At 33.3% G+C, this 25,557-nt stretch overlaps 3 protein-coding genes across 6 annotated transcripts; all 3 read left to right on the top strand.

Annotated features, from left to right (window-relative positions):
- The first annotated feature begins 2,019 nt into the window (after positions 1 to 2,019).
- On the top strand, positions 2,020 to 5,656 carry LOC114168490. Its single transcript, XM_028053331.1, has 6 exons — positions 2,020 to 2,444; positions 3,030 to 3,097; positions 3,218 to 3,340; positions 3,450 to 4,274; positions 4,379 to 4,595; positions 4,724 to 5,656. The coding sequence occupies exons 1-6, from the start codon at positions 2,168 to 2,170 to the stop codon at positions 5,251 to 5,253; spliced, it is 2,040 nt and encodes a 679-aa protein (XP_027909132.1). The 5' UTR covers positions 2,020 to 2,167; the 3' UTR covers positions 5,254 to 5,656.
- A 4,151-nt stretch (positions 5,657 to 9,807) lies between these two features.
- Positions 9,808 to 22,165, top strand: LOC114166477. 4 transcript variants are annotated; one of them, XM_028051217.1, is made up of 3 exons: positions 9,808 to 10,191; positions 10,264 to 10,345; positions 21,795 to 22,165. In XM_028051217.1, exons 1-3 carry the CDS (start codon positions 10,066 to 10,068, stop codon positions 21,992 to 21,994), a joined length of 408 nt encoding a protein of 135 aa, XP_027907018.1. In that variant the 5' UTR covers positions 9,808 to 10,065; the 3' UTR covers positions 21,995 to 22,165. The 4 variants fall into 4 exon arrangements, with proteins under 4 accessions (XP_027907018.1, XP_027907032.1, XP_027907041.1 ...); XM_028051231.1 differs by having other exon boundaries at positions 9,814 to 10,191; positions 21,816 to 22,165; XM_028051240.1 differs by lacking the exon at positions 21,795 to 22,165 and adding an exon at positions 18,369 to 18,892 and having other exon boundaries at positions 9,815 to 10,191.
- A 1,234-nt stretch (positions 22,166 to 23,399) lies between these two features.
- LOC114166505 lies at positions 23,400 to 25,095 on the top strand. The gene is made up of 3 exons (XM_028051250.1): positions 23,400 to 23,600; positions 23,691 to 23,772; positions 24,684 to 25,095. The coding sequence occupies exons 1-3, from the start codon at positions 23,589 to 23,591 to the stop codon at positions 24,845 to 24,847; spliced, it is 258 nt and encodes an 85-aa protein (XP_027907051.1). The 5' UTR covers positions 23,400 to 23,588; the 3' UTR covers positions 24,848 to 25,095.
- Positions 25,096 to 25,557: the final 462 nt, after the last annotated feature.

Genomic DNA, 25,557 nt, shown 5'->3' with positions numbered 1-25,557 from the left:
TTACCTGCTAATTATGATTCCTAAAAAAATAGCAAAAAAGTGTCTTTTCATGCAAATCTTTTTAACAAATTTGCAAGAAAAATCCCATGTAACATGAGAATTTCTAGTAGTGTCTCTCTTAAAATATTGTTTTATTTTGAAAAAAAAAATTGGAACTAGATGGAATAAAAAAGACATATGTGGTGACTAAATTTAAATAAATAAACATGTGGGGACTAAATTGAAATCAATATAATGACACTTGGTAGTGATATTGACAAGTGACAATACCTTGCATGTGGCACTAATAGTGCCACATGTTACATCAGGGACCTGACACAAGATATTTTTTTAAAAATAAAATATTAAAATAAAAAATCACAAATTGACACGTGATACGCTGTTAACGCCGTTAATATTTTTTTAAGAGGACCTAATTGAAGCATTTTTTCAAAAGTTGGGACATAATTGACATGTTTTTAAAAGTGGCTACCAAACTGACACATCCGGACAAAAGTGGATATCATCTGACTAACTAAACCTAAAAATTTATGACTAAAGTTAACTCACCTTTTGACATGTGGTAATATCTGTGACTTGATGACTCTTATGGTGTGTTTGGATTGACATGTGAATTTGAGGGACTGGAATTGGGTTGATGTAAGTTAATTTCAAGGTGAAGATGAATGGAAAGTTTATGATAGTGTGATTTAATTGGATGTGAATGGAAAGCTTATGTAGACTTATGTATGATCTGATTGATAATATTTATTTAATTTTTATTTTTAATAGATAAAATTGTATGATTATAATTTTGCTCTTCATGATAAATGTAATGTAAATTTAATTTTTGATAGAAGAAAGAATATTAAAATGAAATTGAAGTTGTTATTTGAAATTTGAAATTTTTAATTTATTTGTAATTATATTATTTTTATTGTTATATTATTATTATAGTATTATTATTATTATTCATTAACGAAAGTAAATAAAAGTTAACTTGTAATGAGTTAAATCACATGGACGATCACGTAAATTTAACGAGATGACCTGACTTTCCTTGCAAGTCGAGAGAATTCCAAAATTCGAAAACCATTCGCAAATCAGCACTGTACTCACAATTCAGTGCAAATCAGCTAAATAAAACATGTTGCATACCTACCTTTCCATATGTGTTAACAATACTTTAATCGATTTAATCACAAAATGTTTCTGAGGACCAAAAAATAGGTTTGAATCTATAAGTATATGAGTAAGTACAAGAGAACGTGTGTTACTTCATAAAAAAAATCGTTTATTTATGAAATTTTTGAACCTTATAAAATATGTTATAAAATTAGGAATATCAATAATTATAATAAAAACTTATTGCATATAGGATAAATTAATAAGATAATAACATTAATGTATTATAAAACAAGGTTAACCATATATTAGGTTGACATTTGGTATAAAAAGTTATTAATGATACCAATTTGTCATATAATCAAACTATATTTGACCATATAATACAATGATTGAGCTAATAAATATCTTTATTAATATTATTTAGCTATTTTTATGTTAATAATGTTAAATTAGCCTTATGACCATATCCTTAAATATTTTTGTTGGGCTGAACACGTACACATACTCAAATTGAAATTAAACAAGAAAAAAAAAATTTATTTTTTAATTCGAACAAGGTACCGAAAAACTGTTTTTTTTTCCTTAAATTCTAACCATACTAGAACACATCCATTAACATCATTTTCACTTTGGTATCACCTCCAGCTGGCACACAAAAAGACCGAGTTTTCTTCCCTTCCCTCCATTTTCCAACATGTCATTAAATTAAAATTAAACAATAAAAATAAAACCAATGGCAGAACCACAGTTCAACAAAACTCTCAGGGGCATTTTCGTAACTACGGACTTCCGCGTAACTTCCTTCGCCTTTCCTGCGTCAGAACGAATCTCGACCGTCGGATCCATCTCTCAGATCTCGAAACCCTAGACCCCTCGGACAAACAACGTTTTTATAAATCGCAATTCAAACCCTCTCTCTCTTCCCCCATCTTCTTCTTTTTCTTCTTCCCTCTTCATTTTTATTTCCTTTGTGTTATTTTTCCCGAGCCAGCCTTCGTTTTTTTTTCTCTGAGGTGTGCGTTTTGGGTGAGGGTGAAACGCAGAGGGTTGTGTCGTTTGGATGGAGAGAGTGGCGTCTTGGGCCGGAACGACGTCGTGCGAGAAGAGCGTGTACGTGAGCTGGGAGGAGGTGCTGGTATCGAGCGACAAGGGGAGGAGGGAGGTTCACTACCTGCTGAAACGACGCGGCGGTGCGGCGGATCTGGCCGTCGTCGGAAAGGAAAAAACCCTAAGACACATGTCCTATCGCTACGCTATTCGAAACCCGTCGTTGGGGCCTTACGTCAAGCTCAAATCGAGAAGAGAGGTTGTGGATTGGCTGGACGCGGTTGTTTCAGGTTCGCTCTCCTTTTCACGCTTCTGATTCTTCTTCACCTTCTCCTTTTTAATTGAAATTGAAAAAAAGTTTCGGTTTTTCGTTTTCGTTTCATTTGCGAAATAAGATGGTAAAGAAGCTCGTGTTCTTAACAAATTTTTGTAGCTTTTGGTTGGGTTTTGGGGTCTCTCACAAATTTAGGGGTTCTGATGTAGGACTCTGGTTTGAGTGAGCTACTCTTCTGTGTTCTTTCGATTTTATGAACTGAGAGAAAAAAATATTTTCTTTTTAATTTCTCTCTTGTTCTTTGATTTTAGGTTTATTATTGGTTTTTCGGTCTGGTATGGATTGGTTTGGTTCTGGGATCTCTGAGGTTCTGGAAGGTGTTACCAGGGCGAGATTTCCTCGACCTGGATCTGAAATAGCGTGGTTAATTTATTTATTTGTTCTACCCTGTAGAATTTTCTTTTAATTCTCTTTTGTATTCTATGGTTTGAATATCCTACCGTCGGAAAGGTTTCTTTGGTTAGTTCTACTGGTTCTTTTATACTGTATTTTCTTTTGGTAATTGAAATTGATTTTGTTGTATTTGCATTAAATCCTTCAGATTCGTCTTCTGGGGATGCGGTTGTGGTGAGAAAACATGGCTGTGAATCTGAAAGTGGAGCCTTGAAGGTATTGAATATATTCTGATATAACCGACCCCTCTGTTAATTTATGTTGGTACTTGTGGTTGTTTACCTGCTTTTAATCTCGTTTTCTGTTGTTTTCTGATTATTTTTTCGTGTAATTCAGGATACTCAATTGCAGAAAATGCAGAATTGTACGAAGGAGTTTTCATGGATAGGATTTCCATGGACATGTAGGAAAAGAAGAAAGCACTATCAGGCCTATAAGAGGAATGGTTTTCAGATATCCGTGAGTGTTGTTCTCTTGTTTGCCTTTCTTATTTATCCTTTTTTGTTAGCCATGCATGTCTTTCAATCTGACTCTGGGAATTTTTTCCGGTGTTTTTGAATGTTTTCAGGTTCATGATTTTGTATTTGTTCTGGCAGAAGAGAACAAGCGTCTAGTTGCCTACTTGGAAGACCTGTATGAGGATTCCAGAGGCAACAAGATGGTTGTGGTGCGCTGGTTTCACAAAATTGATGAGGTTGGTATTGTTTTGCCTCACAGTTTTAGTGACAGAGAGGTTTTCTTTTCTCTTTATCTTCAAGATCTGAGTATTGAATGCATAGATGGATTGGCTTTCGTCCTCAGTCCACAACACTACGAAAAGTTTCGGAATGAGGCCCGACGAACCCACTTGGAACCATTCGTGTGCATCCACCAGTTTGATAATGATGATGTGAAACCCTTTGATATAACTCAAATTAAGGGTTATTGGAAACAAGAAATACTCAGGTACATGTATACCCAATTAGACTCAAAGTGTAGTGGGAGTTCTGGGCAATCTGATGATGCTCTGGAACCGGATGAAAATCATATGTCAACTATTTCGATCAGACCTAAGAAGAGGCTGCGCCTTGCCAAAGATGATGCCAAAGATGCAATTGATTTAACTGCCCTTAAATTGGAAAATCTGAATAACATTAAGAATAATGCAAAAATCAGTTCTGGAAACAATTCCTTGAAGCGGGTCGGGCACAGAAACATGACAGCAACCATTAAAGGGAAGAATGAACATTGTTCACAGCATTTACTTGTAGGTTCCCAAGTTGAGGTCCTTTCTCAAGACAGTGGGATGAGAGGATGTTGGTTTACAGCTTCTGTTGTCAAGAGACACAAATACAAAGTCAAGGTGCAATATCGAGACATTCAAGATGCGGTTGATGAAACCAAGAAGCTTGAGGTACTTTGAAACTATCTTTCTGTCTTTGTAGTGGTTACTGGTACAACATTTGTGCATATATGGGGAGTCTAATATAATCTTTTATTTTTTTTTCTTTGGTTAAGGAATGGGTTCTAGCTTCCAGAATTTCAGTGCCTGATAGTCTGGGTCTTCGAATGCATGGGAGGACCATAGTCCGGCCAGCACCATTGTCCGACAAACGTGAATTATCCTGGGTTGGTGATGTTGGTTCCGTTGTTGATGCCTGGTGGCATGATGGATGGTGGGAAGGATTAGTTGTTCAAAGGGACTCCGAAGCTAATTATCATGTTTATTTCCCAGGTATGGCTCTTTACTCGTACGATGTTTTTCCTCTTAAGTATAGGTGTCAGCTTTGTAACTATTTGATGTCGTTTTACTTCATTAATATGTTGTAATTACGATTAATCCTTGTTATAATGTCTTTGCAGGGGAAAATGTGGTGTCAGTATTTGGTTCTGGTAACTTAAGACAGGCTCAAGATTGGGTTGGGAATGAGTGGGTGAATGTGAGGGAAAGGCCTGATCTGGTGGCGTCTGTTTTATCAAGCTTGAAAACACCACAAAACTCGTCCAAATCCAATGAAAACAAATCAATCGCAGCATCGACTAGAGATGGAATACAACCTAAGCCATCAGATAATTGCTTGAATTCTGATAGGGATAGACCGAAAACCCCCGTAATGGTTTCAGACCTTTTGAAGGATGATGTGCTATTGCAGTTAAGGTGGACGACCACCAGAAAGAGGAGACGTGGTAGTACCTCTTATCAGAAGCCACGGTGCCCTGAAAGCCATCGGAAAAGGTCGCCAAAGGTTCTGAAATCAAATGCTCCTGACAGTTTTGTGATCCCAGCATCTTTGAAAGTTGATCATGATGACTGCAAGTATGCAGGAGGGGATCCTTCCATTTTCACTTCTTCAGTTGTGCCTTCTTTGACTAGCATGGTTATGTGTAGGTGACTCCATTGATTCATATCTTAGCGGCATCCTTTCGATGCCTATCAAGCCCAGATTTTCTTGGGTCTCTTCATCCATGTCCCTTGTTAACATAGAAAATTTACCTTAGGTTAGTCCCTTTCTTTCCCACCTTTCATTAGTTTGTTTATGTAGTTTGTGGCATCGAAGCTTCATTCCAGTTGGGTGTTTGAAACGAATAGAAGCAGCCCAAGGAGGCAAGGATGATGCATACAAGTTTTGGCGTAGGAAAAGTGTAACGTAGTGGAATAACCGAGGATGGCTCTGACTTATAGGATAGGTAAAATTATCTAATGTAATTTGTGTAACTTTCTCCTACAAGAATTGAAATTTGCTTGTTCTTTTATATTTATTTTGAGCTGAATGTTAAGTTAATGTTTTCGATCTATGAAATTTTAAATTTCATCAAGTATTTTACTAATTTGAATGGTTCATTGACGTGGGTTAGTTTCGGATTGATCAAGGTAGCTGAAAGCCGACATAGTTTGTTTTGATCCATGAAGTAAAAACTAGTCAACTTGGTTGAATTTAGTATCAGGTGTGTTGGGTTGGGTAACTTGAATTAAAAATAGCAGAAGACAATGACTATTATTAACGCGGAGATTAATGCAGAGTGGAATAAAGTAAGAAGAGTTTAAAGTAAGGTAATGAATATGACAGTGATAGCGAGGATATTTATGAAGATGAATAGAACTAGCGCATTTGTGAGTCAAAATAGTGTAAATTAGTAATAGCCGCCTAGTAGAGAAATACATGAAGAGAATTAGAAATTAGAAAACTGGTGCAAACTAATGAACAGTTGTTCAGCTTTTCTGTGCCGTGTTGATGCATACGACTACATTAAAAGAACCATCTCGAATAGACAAATGAAACGAAATGGGATAAGGAGGGAACCCTTTTATTTATTTATTTGTATTTTATGTTTTTGGTCCACAATGAAGAGCCACTTGTTTGACTTTAGGTAGGTCGTGGATCCAATGCTTACCACTAAGCAAGTAAACCTTTGGATAAGGGCTATCCTAACAAGGGCACCTGGAACATTTATCCTAAACCCCTCCCTCTTTTCAATAATTCTTCTTTCAAATCAATTTTACTAAAATGATAAATATTTAATTCATAAACGATCTCTTGCATGATTTTAATACCTTAAGAAGTAATAATTTAAAAATAAGGTCATGTTGGTTGTGAATTAATTAGGAGTATGTTTGGAAACATTTCTTTATAAATATTTTTAGTAAATCAAAATAAAAAGGAAAAAATTAATCCAGCTTTTCTATTAAAATTTAAATTACTCTTTTTAGTTTCTTGAAGTTTAATTTCTAATTTATGCATAAGTTAATTTTAATTAATGGAGATATTGATTTACTTTTTCTTCTATATTTTTCTCTCTTATAAGTGATTATAAAGGATCTTTTCTTTACAAACATAGCTTATATGTAACTTTTATATTTTTCTAAGTCTTGGTTATGATGTTTGAGGTTATTTGGACCAGTTTCTTTATTAAAAAGTGCTCTTAGAAGGGAAAAATAATTGAAGAATAAAATCAATTTCGCTTCTCTTTAAGTTAAAATGAGCTAATATATAAAAGTGAAACATAAAAGTTTAGAAAAACTTATATATAGATTTTTTACAATTTAGTTTGTTCATAAATAATTTAAACTTTAAAATATTGAATTTTGTGTTGCCTTTTTCTTTTTATCTGGTGAAATTGTCTAATAACAACATTTATTACTGTTACTATATAGAGATTTTTTGGTAAATGTTGTCTACCGCCAGAAATATCTGCATATATTTATGATGTTTATTAGATAATTGTTCTTTGCATATATTTATGGAAATTATTAGATAATTGTTCTGCTAAATAGTTAGATGTTCCATTGTTTTGTTATGGAGCTGATTATAATTGTAACTATTCCTTGTTTCGTTGAAGGTATAAGGTGTTAGGACACCCTCTCTAGTAGGAGTTTATTTTGAGAATTCAAGAGAAGAAGATGCATCCCTAATTTTCTTTTTTGTCTCTTTTAGATTACATTATTTATGAAGCTAAAAATGAAGAATCTATTTCTAGTTGACATAAGTATAATTTTTTTTTTTTCATACTGAAGAGTGAGTTGAAGCAAAAGATTGGTAGAAAGGAGATTCTAATTGATATGTTCACCAAGCCCATTCCTAGGCGCAAGTGTTTGAAGTTTCTCAATGTTGATTACTTGTAAGAATCATCTTTCCATAATTATTTGGAAGAACTAAAGCCAACATGGAAAGTAATTGAACTTTTCCTTGTTTCTTCTTCATGTTGTGGATAATCTAATGACGGTGTACGATTGGTGTGCTTGATAGAGATTCCAATCGTTTCGTTGGTAAGGACTCAACATTTACTCATAACAGTTTGTTTAGTTTTCAAGTCTTCACTTCAGCTGTTTCTCCAACACAGTGTTATTCATTCAGTCCTCTGATCGATTGAAATACCTACTAAAAAGACTTTGATGTTTAAGTCAGTAAAAGTTCATTTTATGGAAACAATTAATGTTATAATAAATGCGAGAGTAAAGTTCTAAGTTACCTTTGAGTCTTATTTATAGTTTCTTATATAAGTTTTTGATTAGGGTTGGCCTAATTAAGGTCTAATTCTTTTTAAACTTGATTATTAACATGTTTATCTTAATTACAGAAATACCTATTTAACCTTGTCACCTCCCGACGCTGCCTACTAGGTGATACTACTCGAAACATTCGACTGATCGATGTTGTTGACGTATAAATCTTCATATTTCCATACTCACAACTTTAAAGGTTGGTGGATCGTTCCACTATGTTTTGTCCGTCGTATTATTAACATTTTGAGCTTCACCGCTTGACGAATAGCTCACGCGGTACTGATGTGTGTCGCCACTCATCGACGTGACACCGATCTTTAGTGTGCTTACTATGTAGAATTAGGTCGTTTTAATTTTACGATTTCCGTAGTGATCATTGTATCCAGGAGAAGTGTTGTTGACTTGAATTGATCGATGTTGTGCAAAATTCTCTGAGCCCCGATTGGCTTTTGTAGGCAGATTGACCCCTACGGTATAATGATATTTTGTATCATCTAAACATTTGTGCCTCTTCATGAATGCTATTAGACAATTATTCTATTAGTAAGCTAATAAGTTAGACATTTGTTGGTCAAGCTTACCACTAGATCAAAAGTTATAACTAATAGTCATAATGTAATTCTTTCTATTTAAGAGCATAACGACTACAATTCGATTGTGACTTGACTCACTTGATGTATGTCAAGTGATAATTGATGTTACCAGCAACAATATCTTCCTCAATAATTGTCCCATTGAGACAATTGGTTTTATTTGTAATAATCTCTCCCTTAACAATTGTTTTGCTTCTAATCAAACTCATGATTTTAATTTTGATATCAATTATTTGATCAAACATTTACCACTAAAAATAAAAGTTAAAATAAATAATTATAACACAACTCTTTTTATTTGAGATTATAACAACCAAGAGCCACGAGATTGTGACTTACCCTGACTAATCTTTATGCCATAAGACGATTAGTGCGCTTTTCAACAACTTTTTGTTGTTATTTTATATAGTTAGTGGTAATTATTTTATATATACAAATGAGTCTAACTAACTTAAAGAGAGTTGGACTAATGTATATGGGTGTAATTCCTTACATCCATATAACTTTTTTCTTGTTTGAGTGTGCGTCCTTTCGTGATCTTTAATATTCAACAAGAATTTTTTTTTCTTCTTTTTATTTTCTTTCCTTAAAGTTCCTGTGAAAAATAATATTCAAACTAATTTTTAATAGCAAAGACCACGAAAAAGAAAGGTAGTTTACTATTATAAGAATGAGTAGATACGATAAAGGGTGAGAGATGTTAGCAATTATGTCTTCAAAAGAGAAGATCGATATCTTCAACAAAAATCAAAAAGTAAAATAATTACATGTCTTAAAAATAAGAGATCAGGGAAGTCACAAATAAAAGACTAGTGTATCAATGCGATTCAAACTTGATTGATTATATATGATAAAATCTTTGAAACATTAACTCTATTCGGAATAGCGGTTGTATTTATTCACCGTAATAGAATAAAAAATGATGATGGACCTTTCACAAGCAAAATTTTAAATGATCTTGATTACTGTAAAGACTAAAAAAATTAACTTAATTAAACTTTATTGTTTATTTAGGTTTTTTTAACATAATAATTATCCAAAGCTTTTATGTTCTTACAAATAAAAAAAAACTAAAGAAATAATTTAACATTTAAAAAAAAAAGTAATTTAGCTTTTGTTTAAGACACGGGCATCATAGTACCATCGACAGTAGAGTGGCTTGGTTTTTTGCTTAGTCGCTTTCTTGATGCTGAGCCAAGAGCCCCCTTAAACACTATTAGTTTAATTGATTCATTGAATTAGCATACAACCTGGTTTAATAAGCAAGCTTGAGGGAATAATTATCGTGAAGAAAAAAAAAATAAAAAATGAAGCACTATGTGGGGCTGTTTGTGCACGTTACTGAAAGAACAATCTCTGTCAATTTGGCATACAACCTTTTTCACTTTACCATACTGTGCCATTATGCTCTGTACAATTTTTTTTTTAAATTTTATTCTTTTTCAACCAACTACTTAACGATTGAGATGGGGTAGCTCCATCACTGCAATAGAAGCTGTTCATAGATCGTTTTCTCCACAGGATGGGATTGATGCTGCAAACCTGTTAAATATTTATATGTTTATGAGGTCTTGTTCCTGTATGAATCTGTTGCACACCTAATCACAGGTATGGGTTTTGAAGATGGTGCTAAAAAGGAGGTTGAAAAAGTTATTGGTGTGAAAAAATCAAAGGGTTTTCCTCTTGGTGGGAGTGGAACTAGTCTAGCTTCTATGGAGTCCTTGTCCATGCCTCAGGTTTGTGTAGTTTTTACTTTTGGCCTTGGATTTGTGGAGTTTTTAGGTGATGGTTTGATATGGTTGAAGCAGGTTCAAGAGCTTGTTCTCTCTGCAGACATGCAATGTGAAAAGTGCCAGAGAAGGGTTTCTGATATTATTGCAAAAATGAATGGTAAGCTCTTTTGTTATGTTTTTAGAACTGTTCCTTTTAAGAGGGAGTTTAGTTAGTTGTAGATGTTTGGCAAGAGAAAAATTTTGGTTGATTTTGAAGGGGAAAACATTATTATTATTTTTTTTATATTTTTATTGATTCCATAGAGAAAACTTCCATAGGAAGAACAGGAGAATTGATTCCCTTGAGGAAACGAGAGAAGAGAGAGAGAGAGAGAGACAGACATCATAAGAGGTGGTCCTTCTTGGTTTCCACCTAGGTATAGTCTGGCATGTTTTGGAAGTATACGTGAGAGAGTAATTTTATTTAAGGAAAATAATACTATAATTTCTATTTTGTTGATTTATTTTTTATGTATTGACGTAATTTATTAGTGTTTTCTATTAATTAATGTATTTTTTTTTTAAAAAATAATAATATATTAATTCATGATTTATACTGAATCAAATTAAGAAGTAAAAAATGAAAATAAAAAAATCATAGTCATAATATTTTTTTTAATTTAATTTAATTCGTACTGTATTTATAATTCTTATTTACTTCTTATTAACTCCACCTTTGGAATCTTGTGTTCTTGATTCTTGTGGAAGCTCTTGGTTCTCTCAACTACCCGTGGTATTGTTAATTGGGTATTTGATATCTTCTATGTAGTTTTGATATTACCCTTCACTGTCTCACCTGAGTCATAAAGTCAGTTTTGGGTATGAAGACACAAGAAACAACAAAACCATCACATGCTTATGGTTTAGTCTACTACCATAATTCACCTAAACATTAAATAATAGAATTTCATTTTTTTTTGTTTTTATATTTCTGTTCTTCTACATCAACAAAATGTTGGTTCTCAGTAATGCTCAACTCGATTATCTTAGGATAAGTAATGCTCAACTCAATTCTCTTAGGATGAATTTGAATGACTTAAAAAAAGAATTTAGACTTTTGTTGGATTTTTAGTGTTATCTCTCTATTTAACTTTCAAAATATACTCATCTTAATATTAATTTTTAATATATTTTAAAATATCTAAATTAGTGTTTATAGGTGGATTTTGAAAGGTTAAGAGAGTGAAAAATAATATCAGAGAGAAGATTTGTGAAAAGAAATATGTAAACATAGTTGAAATGACTTAAGATAAGTTTAATTAGTAATTTAATTTCTATATTTAGATGTTTGATTTATTTTGGTCTTTATATTTGAGTTTTACATTTTTAAAAGCAAATTCAATTGAGTCTTTACAGTTTTAAAAAAAAATATGGTATTTTCTGTTAAATTGGCATTGTCATCGTTTGAAAAGATCACTTGTTAAAATTTGGATTTGATTTGTGTTAAAATGTACATCATCTTTTATCTTAAACATCTGATATTGACACATGATTCATTCTAAGATAAAAGATGATTCAAATTTTAACACACGACACCTTTCAAACAAAGTCAAGTCTAATATAAGAGAAGAAATCACATTAACTTTATTTAAACAATAATATTACTCAATTGAATAAAATAAAGTACTGGAACACAATTGAGTAAAAAAAAAAATTATAAGAACCAAATAAATCATAAATTTAAATATAAAGATTAAATTTCTAATTAAATCTTATATATAATAGAGCGTAAAAGTCCTTATGAAGTCACACGGAACATTGTAAAGGAGATAAATGATGAGGGGTAATAATTGAGAAACAAAAAAGTGAGAAATAAAAAGTGCATATGAATAATTTTTCACTGATTCTGTTATTTTCTTTTAAACCAAATGCATAATCATTTAAATTTTACACTTTTCTTCTTTTTCTATCATTTGTCACTTATTTATCTTTTTTCTTTTTTACTTCCACAATTTTTTTTCACAGCGTTGAACAATGTCTTAAAAGTTCTAGTATTGTGATTTGAAAAAGCATAGTTGAAAGACTCTATTTAAGATTGGGTTTTTTTACTGGACAATTCAGTTGGCCTAATTAGGGGAATAAGCATTTTTAAAAAAATTACAATTATAGGCAAAATGTGTGGGGACTGGATGTTTTCTCATGAAGAAATCGTTAGGTCTCCATGCGTTTTTGGGTCAAATATGGTCAATGGATGAAATTGTGTGGGGGGTGGAAGACTTTAAATAAGAAATCGTGGGGGCAACACGTTTTCACTTGAAATTGCAGGGGGAACATTTTTCTATTTGTAATTGATTACCTTCCTATGTAATCGATTACTGCATGCGTTGCAGTTTTTCTGGATTTTATGTAATCGATTACAAATATATTGTAATCGATTACAGAATGAGTGCAATGTTTCTAGGTTAAATGTAATCGATTACATAGGTATTGTAATCGATTACTGTTGCAATTTTTTTTTTTTAAAAAGTTGATTAAATTCGAATTGGATACAAAGGCAATCATAATAATTTTTATTGATTTTATAGAGTTTTATCATCCATCAAAGAATAAAGTATATTAAATTGTAGTGGATGAACACATAAGATATGGTAATGTCATAAGCCTTATTTATGTAATTGAAAAGTAAATTCATTGAAATTAAAAATGAACAAATTATTGGCGAAATGGGCATTGGCCCCTCTGATGACCCTCAGTGCGACAATAAGAACATTTTTTTGGTTTATCCGTAATCTGTTGATTCATTTCGTTATGGATCCTTGTCGTTGTTGGTCGTTAGGACCTGTATATGTTGACCAATAGTCCTCATTTCGCAGTGGGTGAAATTAGACTTGATAAGCCTTATTTATGTAATCAAGGCTGTAAACTAGATCGATAAAATTTGTAAGTGGCATATGAGAAAAAGAACAAACAGCTATGACGTGATGACACGGTAGCCGACTAGTTTGGAAGTGACCACAATCACAACACCAATCATTTAATCTGACAGTGAATGAGATTGGTTTTGGCCGATATTGATGAGGGGTAGATATCTCTTGCACCTCGAATTCATAATTATCTTGATCGTAGCGTTGAACATGACAATATGCAGATTTCTGGTGATTTTGTTGGAGCAAGGTAGTGGCGTCTTCTGGATATTGATGACCAACTCTTAAAATAAAGTCTACCTTCAAGCCACGTTCAACAAACCAAGCATTTATGTTTTGAAATGTTATTTTCAATAGTGCATAGATAGGTAATGATCGAGCCCCCTTAAGCACATAGTTCATGCACTCCGCCAAGTTTGTTGTCATGTGGGTGTACCTCCAGCCCCCATCATAAGCCTGAGACCACTTATGTAAGGGGATTTTATCAATCCAAGCTACTGCTTGTGGGAATTGGGACCTCATAGATGAAAGTTTTGCTTGCATTGTAGGTTGTTTTACTTCGTAAGCTGTGAAAAAGAAATATAAAATAAAATGAAATAATATTTCATTTGAAGGAAAAAAATTTATGTTTGTGGAATGTAAGGTTAGAAAAATGTCGTACTCAAGTTAAGGAAATCTTTCTTGAGATCCATATTTTTGAACCTGTTGTTGAAGTTGGAAGCCAGATGGCGTATGCAGTAGACAAAGTGAAGATTGTCTGATTCCCAGTCAACTTCTTCCGAGCGTAGGGCTGAAAAAATGTCCTTGCCTCTATTAGTAATTAGGCATAGATTTGGTTGAGGAGTTACATGCTCTCGTAGTAGTTGAAAAAACTAAATCAATGCCTTTTTTGTCTCACCTTCTACTATTGCAAATGCCAAAGGAAATATGTTTCTATTTCCATCCTAAGCAATTGTAATTAGCAAGGTGGCATGATATTTGCCTATTAAAAATGTTCTATCGACTTGAACAACAAGTTTACAATACTTAAAACCTTCAATGCATGGTCCAAATGCCCAAAAGAAACGTTCCATAATGTATTTGGATGTCGCATCCTCACCATCAACACTAACTAGAGGACCAGAAAGTTGGAAAATTGCCCTTGGATTAGTCTGTTGGGCAGCTTGTAACCATTTGGGAACTTCATTATAAGATTGGTCCCAATCGTCATACTCCATGGTAATTGCTTTTCCCTTCACTATCCATGGTCTTCTATATGTCACCCTATATCCGTAACGACTTTTTATGTCTGCGACCAAGCTTTTGATGTGAATGCTTGGGTTTGTCCAGACCAAATGAAAAACAATGGAAGCAATTTGAGTGGAATCCAGATTGTAGTGATCCTGTGAAATTAATGTAAAGAAACATGTATGTCTACCGACAATGTACTTAATTACCCAATGATGTCTGATTTTACTGTAACTAGCCCTTAAACGTCATTGACATCCATTGTTGTAATGGATGCATTGTGCAACGTAAAGATGAGGTTTTGATTCTACAACATTGAAGCTATATCCATTGGTGATGTGATAATGTTTTATTGCAGACATTGTTGCCTCTTTTGAATCGAAGTGCATCCATTCCCGCAGTTCGACTTCCCTATATGGATTGTAATCCATAGTAGGGACCGAAACAATTTCTTGATCGTGTGGATTGTCTTCATTAAAATCATCAGAAGTAAACTCATCCACGATGTCTGGAATGACAGACTCGTCTTCGATTGGATTAGACGAAGAAGATGCTCCATAATTCCATGAACTCATTATGTTAACGTTGGTATGGAAATGTATTGTAAGAGGTTTGAGATGTGAAGCGAGCAGTGTATGCAGAGAAAAATTGGTACAAAAACAAATGGTGGTGTTATTGTATATATAAGGACTTGAAGGAGGTTGACATATCATTATTTATGAAAAGCGTATGAGTATCCGGAACCGAAATAAATGGGTTGGGGGTGCGAATAGGAAAAAAAATTTAAAACCTAAAAACATGCTACCCCAAAACGTTTTCACTTTGAAAACGCCTAGCCCCCACACGTTTTCATATGGAAAACGTCACTCCATACGTTTTCTACTAGAAAACGTCTACCCCCTCACATTTTCTAATTTGAAAACGTTTGTCCCCAAGACGTTTTGTAAATGAAAAACATTGGGCCCCTTATGTTTTCTTCTTACATATTTATATTCCCATGCTTCAATGTGATTCCCTACACGTTTGCTGCACCATTTCTGCTTTAAAGCTGCCATATTACTATTTTAAATTCACGCTTCTTCATACAATGCTATTCATAATCCATGCTTGCTTTGATTCTCTTCCTCTACATTCATGTTACCTGCAACATTGAGAATTGTTATGAGAATCTTTCAGACCACTATTATTGAAGAAAAAGCTATTTGTGGTCAAGAGAAGAAGGCATGTGGTGGTATGCATGCGGGGTAGAGTAGAATAGGTAGTCATGAGTGAGAGAAGTTATGCTTTACGTGAGAGAAAGAGAGAAAAGAAAAAAAGGTACCCATGTGAATGAATAGTTGATATAGTTGTTTAAATAGGCATGGTTGGTGCAACACTGACTTCACATCAAAGAAGGCTTCATATCTTTGCATTTGTAGTTGGAATTGCAGCACAACATCAAAATATTCTCACCCATCAATCTTATAGGTTCGATTAAATTAATGAATTTATTTTTGTGTATGATTTCTTATTGATTAAGTTTAAAAGATATTCTGTTAATGTTTTCATCTTCTTTTACGTAGTTCATTATGGCTAAAAACAACAACCTTCTAACAAACATGTCGGTCAAATTTATGAATTTATTTTTGTGTATGATTTCTTATTGATTAAGTTTAAAAGATATTCTGTTAATGTTTTCATCTTCTTTTACGTAGTTCATTATGGCTAAAAACAACAACCTTCCAACAAACATGTCAGTCTTGCGTCAATAAGACGACCACATCACGAACCAGATTTGGGAAGGAAACGAGAGAGTGCTCCGGCCATGACACCATTCAATCTGGATTTTGAAACATACAGATTTGATTGACCCTAGAGTCAGAATGTTAATTGATCAAACTAGTTTTGGCCACGTTTTGAAAGTTGATAACATGAACATTAACAACCTCATGGTAACAGTACTTTGTGAAAGGTGGAGGATTGAAACTCACACCTTCCACGTGCCACTAGGCGAAACAAATGTCACCCTGGAGGATGTTTCACTCCAATTGGGGGTTCCAATAGATGGCGAACTCGTCACCGGTTCTAGTTTTGGAAACCTGCTGGAATTGTGCCAAGAATTATTGGGGGACATTCCACCCGAAAATATGTTCATAGGGAACCGGATAAAGTTGTCGTGGCTAAATAGCAGATTCTGGGAATTACCAGCGGACGCCAACCTAGGAACAATTGGACAGTATGCACGCGCTCACATCTTGATACTAATTGACACTATGTTGATGCCAGATACATAAGCTAGTCTCGTGCATTTTATGTATTTGCCATTGTTAAGATATTTGGCTCATGTTTCAAACTTTAGTTGAAGATTCGTAGTGTTGACATGTTTGTATCATACACTAGATCATGATATTAAGTTTCAACAAGATAACATTGGTAGATGTATGTTACTGTTGCAGTGTTGGGCGTGGGAGAGATCCTCATGTATCTCTCCAGAAATACAAACACTCACGGATGACGAGATTGTGACTGGCCTTGCGTTCCCCCTAAGCATGAGGTGGTGTCGACAAAGACGTTCTGTCTTCCATGACCAAATAACCGTGGTTGTGTTCCGGAAAAAAATTGATAAAATTCAACCAAAACAGATTCATTATCACCAGTGCACTACTAATTTGTACAAAGCGAATTTGTACAAATAAATTAGTAGTGCACTGGTGATAATGAACCTGTTTTGGTTGAATTTTATCAAAGTTTTTGCGGAACTAAACCACAGTTGTTTGGTCATGGAAGACAAAACGTGTTTGTCGACACGACCTCACGCTTAGGGGGAATGCAAGGCCAGTCACAATCTCGTCATCCGTGAGTGTTTGTATTTCTGAAGAGATACATGAGAATCTCTCCCACGCCCAACACTACAACAGTAACATGCATCCACCAATGTTGTCTTGTTGAAGCTTAGTACCGTAATCCAATGCACGATACAAACATGCCAACACTGCGGATCCCCAACTAAAGTTTGAAACATGAGCCAAGTCTCTTAACAATGGCAAATACATAAAATGCACGAGACTAGCTGATGTATCTGGCATCAACATACTGCCAATTAGTATCAAGATGTGAGCGCGTGCATACTGTCCAATTGTTCCTAGGTTGGCGTCCGTTGGTAATTCCCGAAATTTGCTATTTAGCCATGACAACTTTATCAATTTCCCTGTGAACATATTTTCGGGTGGAATGTCCCCTAATAATTCTTGGCACAATTTCAACAGGTTTCCAGAACTAGAATCGGTAACGAGTTCGCCATCTATTGGCACCCCCAATTGGAGTGAAACATCCTCCAGGGTGACATTTGTTTCACCTAGTGGTATGTGGAAGGTGTGAGTTTCAATTCTTCACCTTTCACAAAGCACTGTTACCATGAGGTGGTTAATCTCCATATTATCAACTTTCAAAACGTGGCCAAAACCAGTTTGATCAATTAACATTCTAACCCTATGGTCAATCAGATCTGTATGTTTCAAAATCCAGATTGAATGGCGTCTTGGCTGTAGCACTTTCTCGTTTCATTCCCAAATCTGGTTTGTGATGTGGTCGTCGTGATGATGCAAGACTGACATGTTTGTTGGAAGGTTGTTATTTTCAGTCACAATGAACTACGTAAAAGAAGATGAAAACATTAACAAAATATCTTTTAAACTTAATCAATAAGAATCATACACAAAAATAAATTCATAAATTTGACCAAACCTGTGAGATTGACGAGTGAGAATTTTTTGTTATTGTGCTGCAATTCCAAATACAAATGCAAAGATATGAAGCCTTCTTTGATGTGAAGTTAGTGCTGCACCAACCATGCCTATTTAAACAACTATATCAACTATTCATTCACATGGGTACATTTTTTTTCTTTTCTCTCTTTCTCTCACGTAAAGCATAACTTCTCTCACTCATGACTACCTATTCTACTCTACCGTGCATGCATACCCCCACACGCCTTCTTCTCTTGACCGCACATAACTTTTTCTTCAATAATAGTGGTCTGAAAGATTCCCATCATAATTCTCAATGTTGCAGGTAATGTGAATACAGAGGAAGAGAATAAAAGCAAGCATGAATTTTGAATAACATGTGTGAAGAAATGTGAATTTGGAATAATAATATGGCAGCTTTGAAGTAGAAATGGTGCAGCAGACGTGCATGGAATCACATTGAAGCATGGGAATATAAACATGTAAGAAGAAAACGCAGGGGCCCAACGTTTTTCATTTACAAAACGTCTTGGGACCAAACGTTTTCAAATTAGAAAATGTGAGGGGGTAGACGTTTTCTAGTAGAAAACGTATGGGGTGAAGTTTTCCATATGAAAACGTGTGGGGGCTGGGCGTTTTCAAAGTGAAAACGTTTTGGGGTAGCACGTTTTTAGGTTTTAATTTTTTTTCCTATTCGCACCCCAACCCATTATTTCGGTTCCGGATACTCGTACGCTTTTCGTAAATAATGCTATATCAACCTCCTTCAAGTCCTTTTATATACAATAACACCACCATTTGTTTTGTACCAATTTTTCTTTGCATACACCACTCGCTTCACATCTCAAACCTCTTACAATACATTTCCATACCAACGTTAAAATAATGAGTTCATGGAATTATGGAGTATCTTCTTCGTCTAATCCAATCGAAGACAAGCCTGTCATTCCAGACATCGTGGACGGGTTTACTTCTGATGATTTTGATAAAGACAATCCACACGATCAAGAAATTGTTCCAGTCCCTACTATGGATTACAATCCATATGGGGAAGTCGAACTGCGGGAACAGATGCACTTCGATTCAAAAGAGATAACAATGTCTTCAATAAAACATGATCACATCACCAATGGATATAGCTTCAATGTTTTAGAATCGAAACCCCATCTTTACGTTGCATGATGCATCCATTACAATGATGGATGTCAATGGTGTTTGAGGGCTTGTAACAGTAAAATCAGACATCATTAGGAAATCAAGTTCATTGACGTTAGACATACATGTTTCTCTACTTTAATTTCACAGGATCACTGCAATCTGGATTCCACTCAAATTGCTTCCATTGTTTTTCATTTGGTCCTGACAAACCCAATCATTCACATCAAAAGCTTGGTCGTAGACATAAAAAGTCGTTACGGATATACGGTGAGATATAGAAGACCATGGATAGCGAAAGAAAAAACAATTACCATGGAGTATGGCTATTGGGACCAATCTTATAATGAAGTTCCCAGATGGTTACAACCTACCCAACAGACAAATCCTGGGACAATTTTCCAACTTTCTGGTCCTCCAGTTAATGTTGATGTTGAGGATGCGACATCCAAATACATTATGGAACGTTGCTTCTGGGCATTTGGACCATGCATTGAAGGTTTTAAGTATTCTAAACCTGTTGTTCAAGTCGATGGAACTTTTTTAATAGGCAGATATCATGTCACCTTGCTAACTACAATTGCTTAGGATGGAAATAGAAACATATTTCCTTTGGCATTTGCAATAGTAGAAGGTGAGACAAAAGAGACATTGCTTTGGTTTTTTCAACTACTACGAGAGCACGTAACTCCTCAACCAAATCTATGCCTAATTACTAATAGAGGCAAGGACATTTTGTCAGCCTTACGCTCGAAAGAAGTTGACTGGGAATCAGACAATCTTCACTCTGTCTACTGCATACGTTATTTGGCTTCCAACTTCAACAACAGGTTCAAAAATGCAGATCTCAAGAAAGATTTCCTTAACTTGAGTACGACATTTTCCTAACCTTACATTCCACATGCATAAATTTTTCCCTTCAAACGAAAAATTATTTCATTTAATTTTATATTTCTTTTTCACAGCTTACGAAGTAAAATAACCTACAATGCAAGCAAAACTTTCAGCTATGAGGTCCCAATTCCAGCAAGGAGTAGCTTGAATTGATAAAATCCCCTTACATAACTAGTCTCAGGCTTATGATGGGGGGCGGAGGTACACCCGCATGACAACAAACTTGGCGGAGTGCATGAACTCTATGCTTAAGGGGGCTCGATCATTACCTATTTGTGCACTATTAAAAATAACATTTCAAAACATAAATGCTTGGTTTGTTGAACGTGGCTTGAAGGCATACTCTATGTTAAGAGCTGGTCATCAATATCTAGAAGACGTCATTGCTTTGCTCCAACAAAATCACTAAAAATTCGCATATTGTCATGTTCAACGCTACGATCGAGATAATTATGAATTCGAGGTGCAAGAGATATCGACCCCCTATCAATATAGCAAAAACAAATCTCATTCACTGTCAGATTAAATGATTGGTGGTGTGATTGTGGTCACTTCCAAGCTAGTCGGCTATCGTGTCATCACGTCATAACTGTTTGTTCTTTTGCTCATATGCCACTTACAAATTTTATTGATCTAGTTTACAACCTTAATTACATAAATAAGGCTTATCAAGTCCAATTTCACCCACTACGAAATGAGGACTGTTGGTCAACATATACAAGTCCTAATTTCATTCAAGACCCACAAACTAGGTGCAAGGCTTTCAAATGACCAACAACGACAAGGATCCATAACAAAATGGATCAACTGATTACAGAGAAACCAATAAAATGTTCTTATTTTCAGACTGAGGGTCATCATAGGAGCCAATGCCCATTTCACCAATAATTTGTTCATTTTTAATTTCAATGAATTTACTTTTCAATTACATAAATAAATCTTATGACTACCATATGTTATGCGTTCATCCACTACAATTTCATATACTTTATTCTCTGATGGACGATAAAACTCTATAAAATCAATAAAAATTATTATGATTGCCTTTGAATCCAATTCAAATTTAATCAAACTTTTTTTTTTTAAATTGCGACTGTAATTGATTATAATACCTATGTAATCGATTACATTAAACCCAGAAATACTGCAACGCATGCAGTAATCGATTACATAGGAAGGTAATCGATTACAAATAGAAAAACGTTCCCCCTGCACGATTTCAAGTGAAAACGTGCTACCCCCCACAATTTCTTATTTAAAGTCGTCCTCCCACACGATTTCATCCATTGACCATATTTGACCCAAAAACGCATGGGACCTAACGATTTCTTCATGAGAAAATATCAAGCCCCACACATTTTGCCTATAATTGTAATTTTTTAAAATAATGCCTATTCCCGTAATTAGGCCAACTGAATTGCCTGGTAAAAAAAAACCCCGAAAATTGTCATCAATTCCCTAACAGATTAATCACAAAAAGATTATTCTTATCGTAATTTCTAATAAGTTTATACCTACCATTATATTTTCATTATATTATCAAACAATACAATAATTTCATACTTATAACTTTTAAAATTAACTTTTTATCCAAGTGTTGAATCAATACTACTAAGTAAAAGTTTTATAATTGAAAAATTAAATATACTTTTTAATTGTTAAATTCTTATAAATAATTATGGTTCTAACTAACACTTGATAGGTTTTTTTTGTTCTTCAGCAGAAACAGAGTCCGTAGTGATTAATGTTTTGGAAAAGAAAGTGACACTTACTTTCAAATCAGCATCTATGGGGAAAGTTAGCACTCGACAAATTACTCAGATCAACAAGAATTCACTCCCCAAAATTGCCATCATCAAACGGATCTTTCGTTCTTCCCGGTGCTTGAACAAATATTCATAATATTTTTGTAGATTCATTTCACAATGTACAGATAAAAATTTGTGGGTTCATGATTCAATTACTTTGCTGATTGCATAATGAGTTTGACACAGATGAAGTGTATTCATCACTCAATCTGATTGCGATTTCTTTATTAAATGTATAGAAATTATCACTAATTTTTTATTCAAATAGGACCTCATTCAACTTTTTATTCTAATACTTTTTTCTGTCTTGTGGGTTGAAATTAGGTCACATAAAGCTTAAATCGTTTTTTTTCTTTTAGAATAATCATCCTTTTTGCGTACCTTGTTCATGTGCATGTGCCTTTATACAATATTAGCATATATTACTAATTTCTTGAATCGATTTGGTTAGAATCAATGTATTGTTGGTGTTCACAGTTTGGTTAAGATTTTGGTATGAAAAGAAATTTCAGTGGATTAAAAAAACATAATGATGATGATTTAGTATTATTAGATATTGTCTCATTTGGAGTTTGGAAATCTTGTTAGAGTTTTCTTTTATTAAAAGTTACATAAAAAGGTTGGAGGAGGAAAATGTATTTAAAAATTATGTTTGAGTTCGACTCTTAAATAATGTGAGATTATTGAGTGTATCGAAAGAAACTCTAATTCAAAGATTAAGGAAGTTTTCTTTCGCACAAATATTGTTAATGTTCTGACCTCAAATTTTTAAATTACTTTTGATCTTGACTCTTAAGTAATGTAAGACTATTAAGGTATCAGAGCAAATCTCCACTTGATGGCTAAAAGAGTTTTCCTTCCCAAATATGATAATTTAAATAGATTTTCCTTTTACAATCATCTTAGACATTTTCTTCCATATGAAACACTTTTAAGAACCAAATCAGAAGATGATTGAGTTACATATAATACTTTAGATGCACTAAATAATTCTAAGAGTGTTATCCCAATAGACTTAAGATCAAAACATAAACCATTTGATAATTTTAAAAAATATAAGCACTTCCAGATTTAATAGTTTGTATAGTTTCTATATTTAGATGATTTTTATAATATAATCTCTCACATTAAATTTACATATTGAAACAAGTCAACAATATTATTTGTACATTTAAATATATAACTTGTGTAAGTCATAAATAGCACCTTGCGATTGGGTAAAGGTCACAACTTTCTACAAAAAAGGCAACAAAAGTATAGTTTGTTTATATGTGAGGTGTTGCTTTAATGCTGTTTATCAAATAACTTAGGAAACAAATAAAGAGATTCTTTGGAGATTTTATTAGCATTGTTCAAAAGGGTATGCAAAGCATGTGCATGAAGAGATGCTTCCCCTTGCCATGTTGTTTTCAAATGAATTAAGTGTAAAGGCAAAGTGAAGGATAAAAGGTCTTATAACACAAACAACTACCTTATATAGCTTAGTCCAACTCCATGTGGAATCAGATTCCATCACAAAAATACACAATAAAAATGAATATGAATATGAATATAAGTTGATCCAAGATCACCATCATATTCATAATTTCATGTTTCATATTCTTTTGCACTCTACAAACTTCTTTTTCATTTGCCTTTTGGCTCATCCTAAGTAAAAATCAATCGTGGGTTCCATCAATTCCCACCCCATGTCGGAAAAGGTAAGTTTTTGTTTTACCCCACAAAAAAATTATTCAGTTTTTAGGTCAAGTGGTTTTCTTGGTTTTTTAATGTTGTTTATACAAATGCAGTATTGTTGCATGATCATGAGAATCAACGTCGACTGCAATTCTTGTTGCAGAAAATTAAGGAGAATCATTCTACGGATGAAAGGTAAATGACTTAAATGAATGCTGTAAATTAATTATCATTTTTTTATTATTATCACTAAATAATATATATTCATTCAGCATGTGTGGTGACTTTTATACTTCAAGGCTTCAATATTTTTAATCTTTAAAGTATTTTTTTCTATCTTTTAAATTAAATTTAGAAGATTCATTTTAGAAGATAAAATAAACAAGGATTAAATATGGTTTTGGTTCTTCAACTTTTAGTAAAAATTGCAATTAGTCTCTCTTGGAAACTTTGAACCAATTTAGTCTCTCAACTATGTAAATGCGTCGATTTAGTCATTTTAACAAAAATTTATTAAATTTATTTGATATTTCAAACACATTTCAGTATAATATTTTAGTTTGTTTACACCGTATGACACATTTTCGCATTAATGTTACCTGAGAAACACGTTTGAAACGTCAAATAAACTTAAAAAACGACGAGGGACTAAATTAATTCAAGTTTTTAAGAAGGACTAATTTTAATTTTCACTAAAAATTGAAGGACAAAAACATATTTAACCCAACAAACAGTAGCCCATCAATTATATTTACAATATCAACATTTTTCAAAATATAACGAGATTAAATATATATTAACAAACTCCAAAACCAATTATTATCCATACTTAAGAGTTACCACTTTTCATAATTTACTAACTCTTTGTTAATTTCTTATAAGGGATTGAAAATATAATTTTGAAAATTGAAAGAATCGAGGATTTTCTTTTAAACTTATTTATACCAAACTTGAAGTATCACCACTTTTTTTTTTCTTTACAACAATTAATTTCAAATTAAAATCCATGATATTTTTAGATTGGTAATGCACATATATTAAAGTCTTGCTATTACTAAAGAAAAGATGAAATGTTTTAACATCCACTTTGTTATTTGATATTGAAGTAATAGAGAACCATTTGATAGAGAAGCAGCAGCGTAGGGTATGTGTGTTTGGCAGATTTGAACCTGCTGATGTTGCAATAAAGATAAAGAAGAAGATGAACAGAAGAGTTGAGATCCTTGAAGTTCAAGAAATGGAAGCTGAAGTTGAAAACGAAGGAGAATAGAAAGCAGATAGAAGAGAGAATAATAACAACCATGCCATGCATGAGACAGTGTATATAATAGGTTAATTACTTGCAAATGTGGTTGCTTCTCAAACTGTACTTCAAAATTGAAGTTGTTGAATTTGAAGGAGCTAAAATAGGATAATTAAAAAAAGATAAACCATTTGCATGTATAATTCTTGGATTTTTTTTTTTTTTTTACAATAAGTGGTAATAAGAAGGTGTTTATTGCACTATTTATGTGATACTATATATTGACATGGTGGAGAGACCAGATAACTAATCTGAGTAATTATTGTAAACATTAAAATTGAAAATAATTTTATTTAGTTTCATTTATTTTAAAAGAAATAATGATATTTTGACACCAATGTTTTTTACTCTCATTTCACATTAATTACAATGCCTTTCTTTCTCTTTTTCATTTCCTTTAAAATTACAAAAATTCACTTTTGTTTAGATAATTTTATCCCTACAAAGGATTGTCAAATGGTGATAACCGATGTCAAATAACCTTTTTTCTTTTCAAATTCTTTGAAGTTAAGGAATCAATTTTAAAGAGTTGTCTATCATGAGATAATATAAAAATAGAAAATATTTATTTATGTCATTACAAGAAAATAACGAATTTGCGATGAAATAATTCCTAGTTAATCCCTCGCAAAATGATTTTGCGAGAGATTAGTTATAGATTATTTCGTAAACAAATC

The sequence above is a fragment of the Vigna unguiculata genome, chromosome 2 (genome assembly GCF_004118075.2).
Source record: "Vigna unguiculata cultivar IT97K-499-35 chromosome 2, ASM411807v1, whole genome shotgun sequence".
Lineage (NCBI taxonomy): Eukaryota > Viridiplantae > Streptophyta > Magnoliopsida > Fabales > Fabaceae > Vigna > Vigna unguiculata.
Note: the sequence above shows the minus strand (reverse complement) of the source record. Positions and strands in the feature narration are given on the sequence as shown.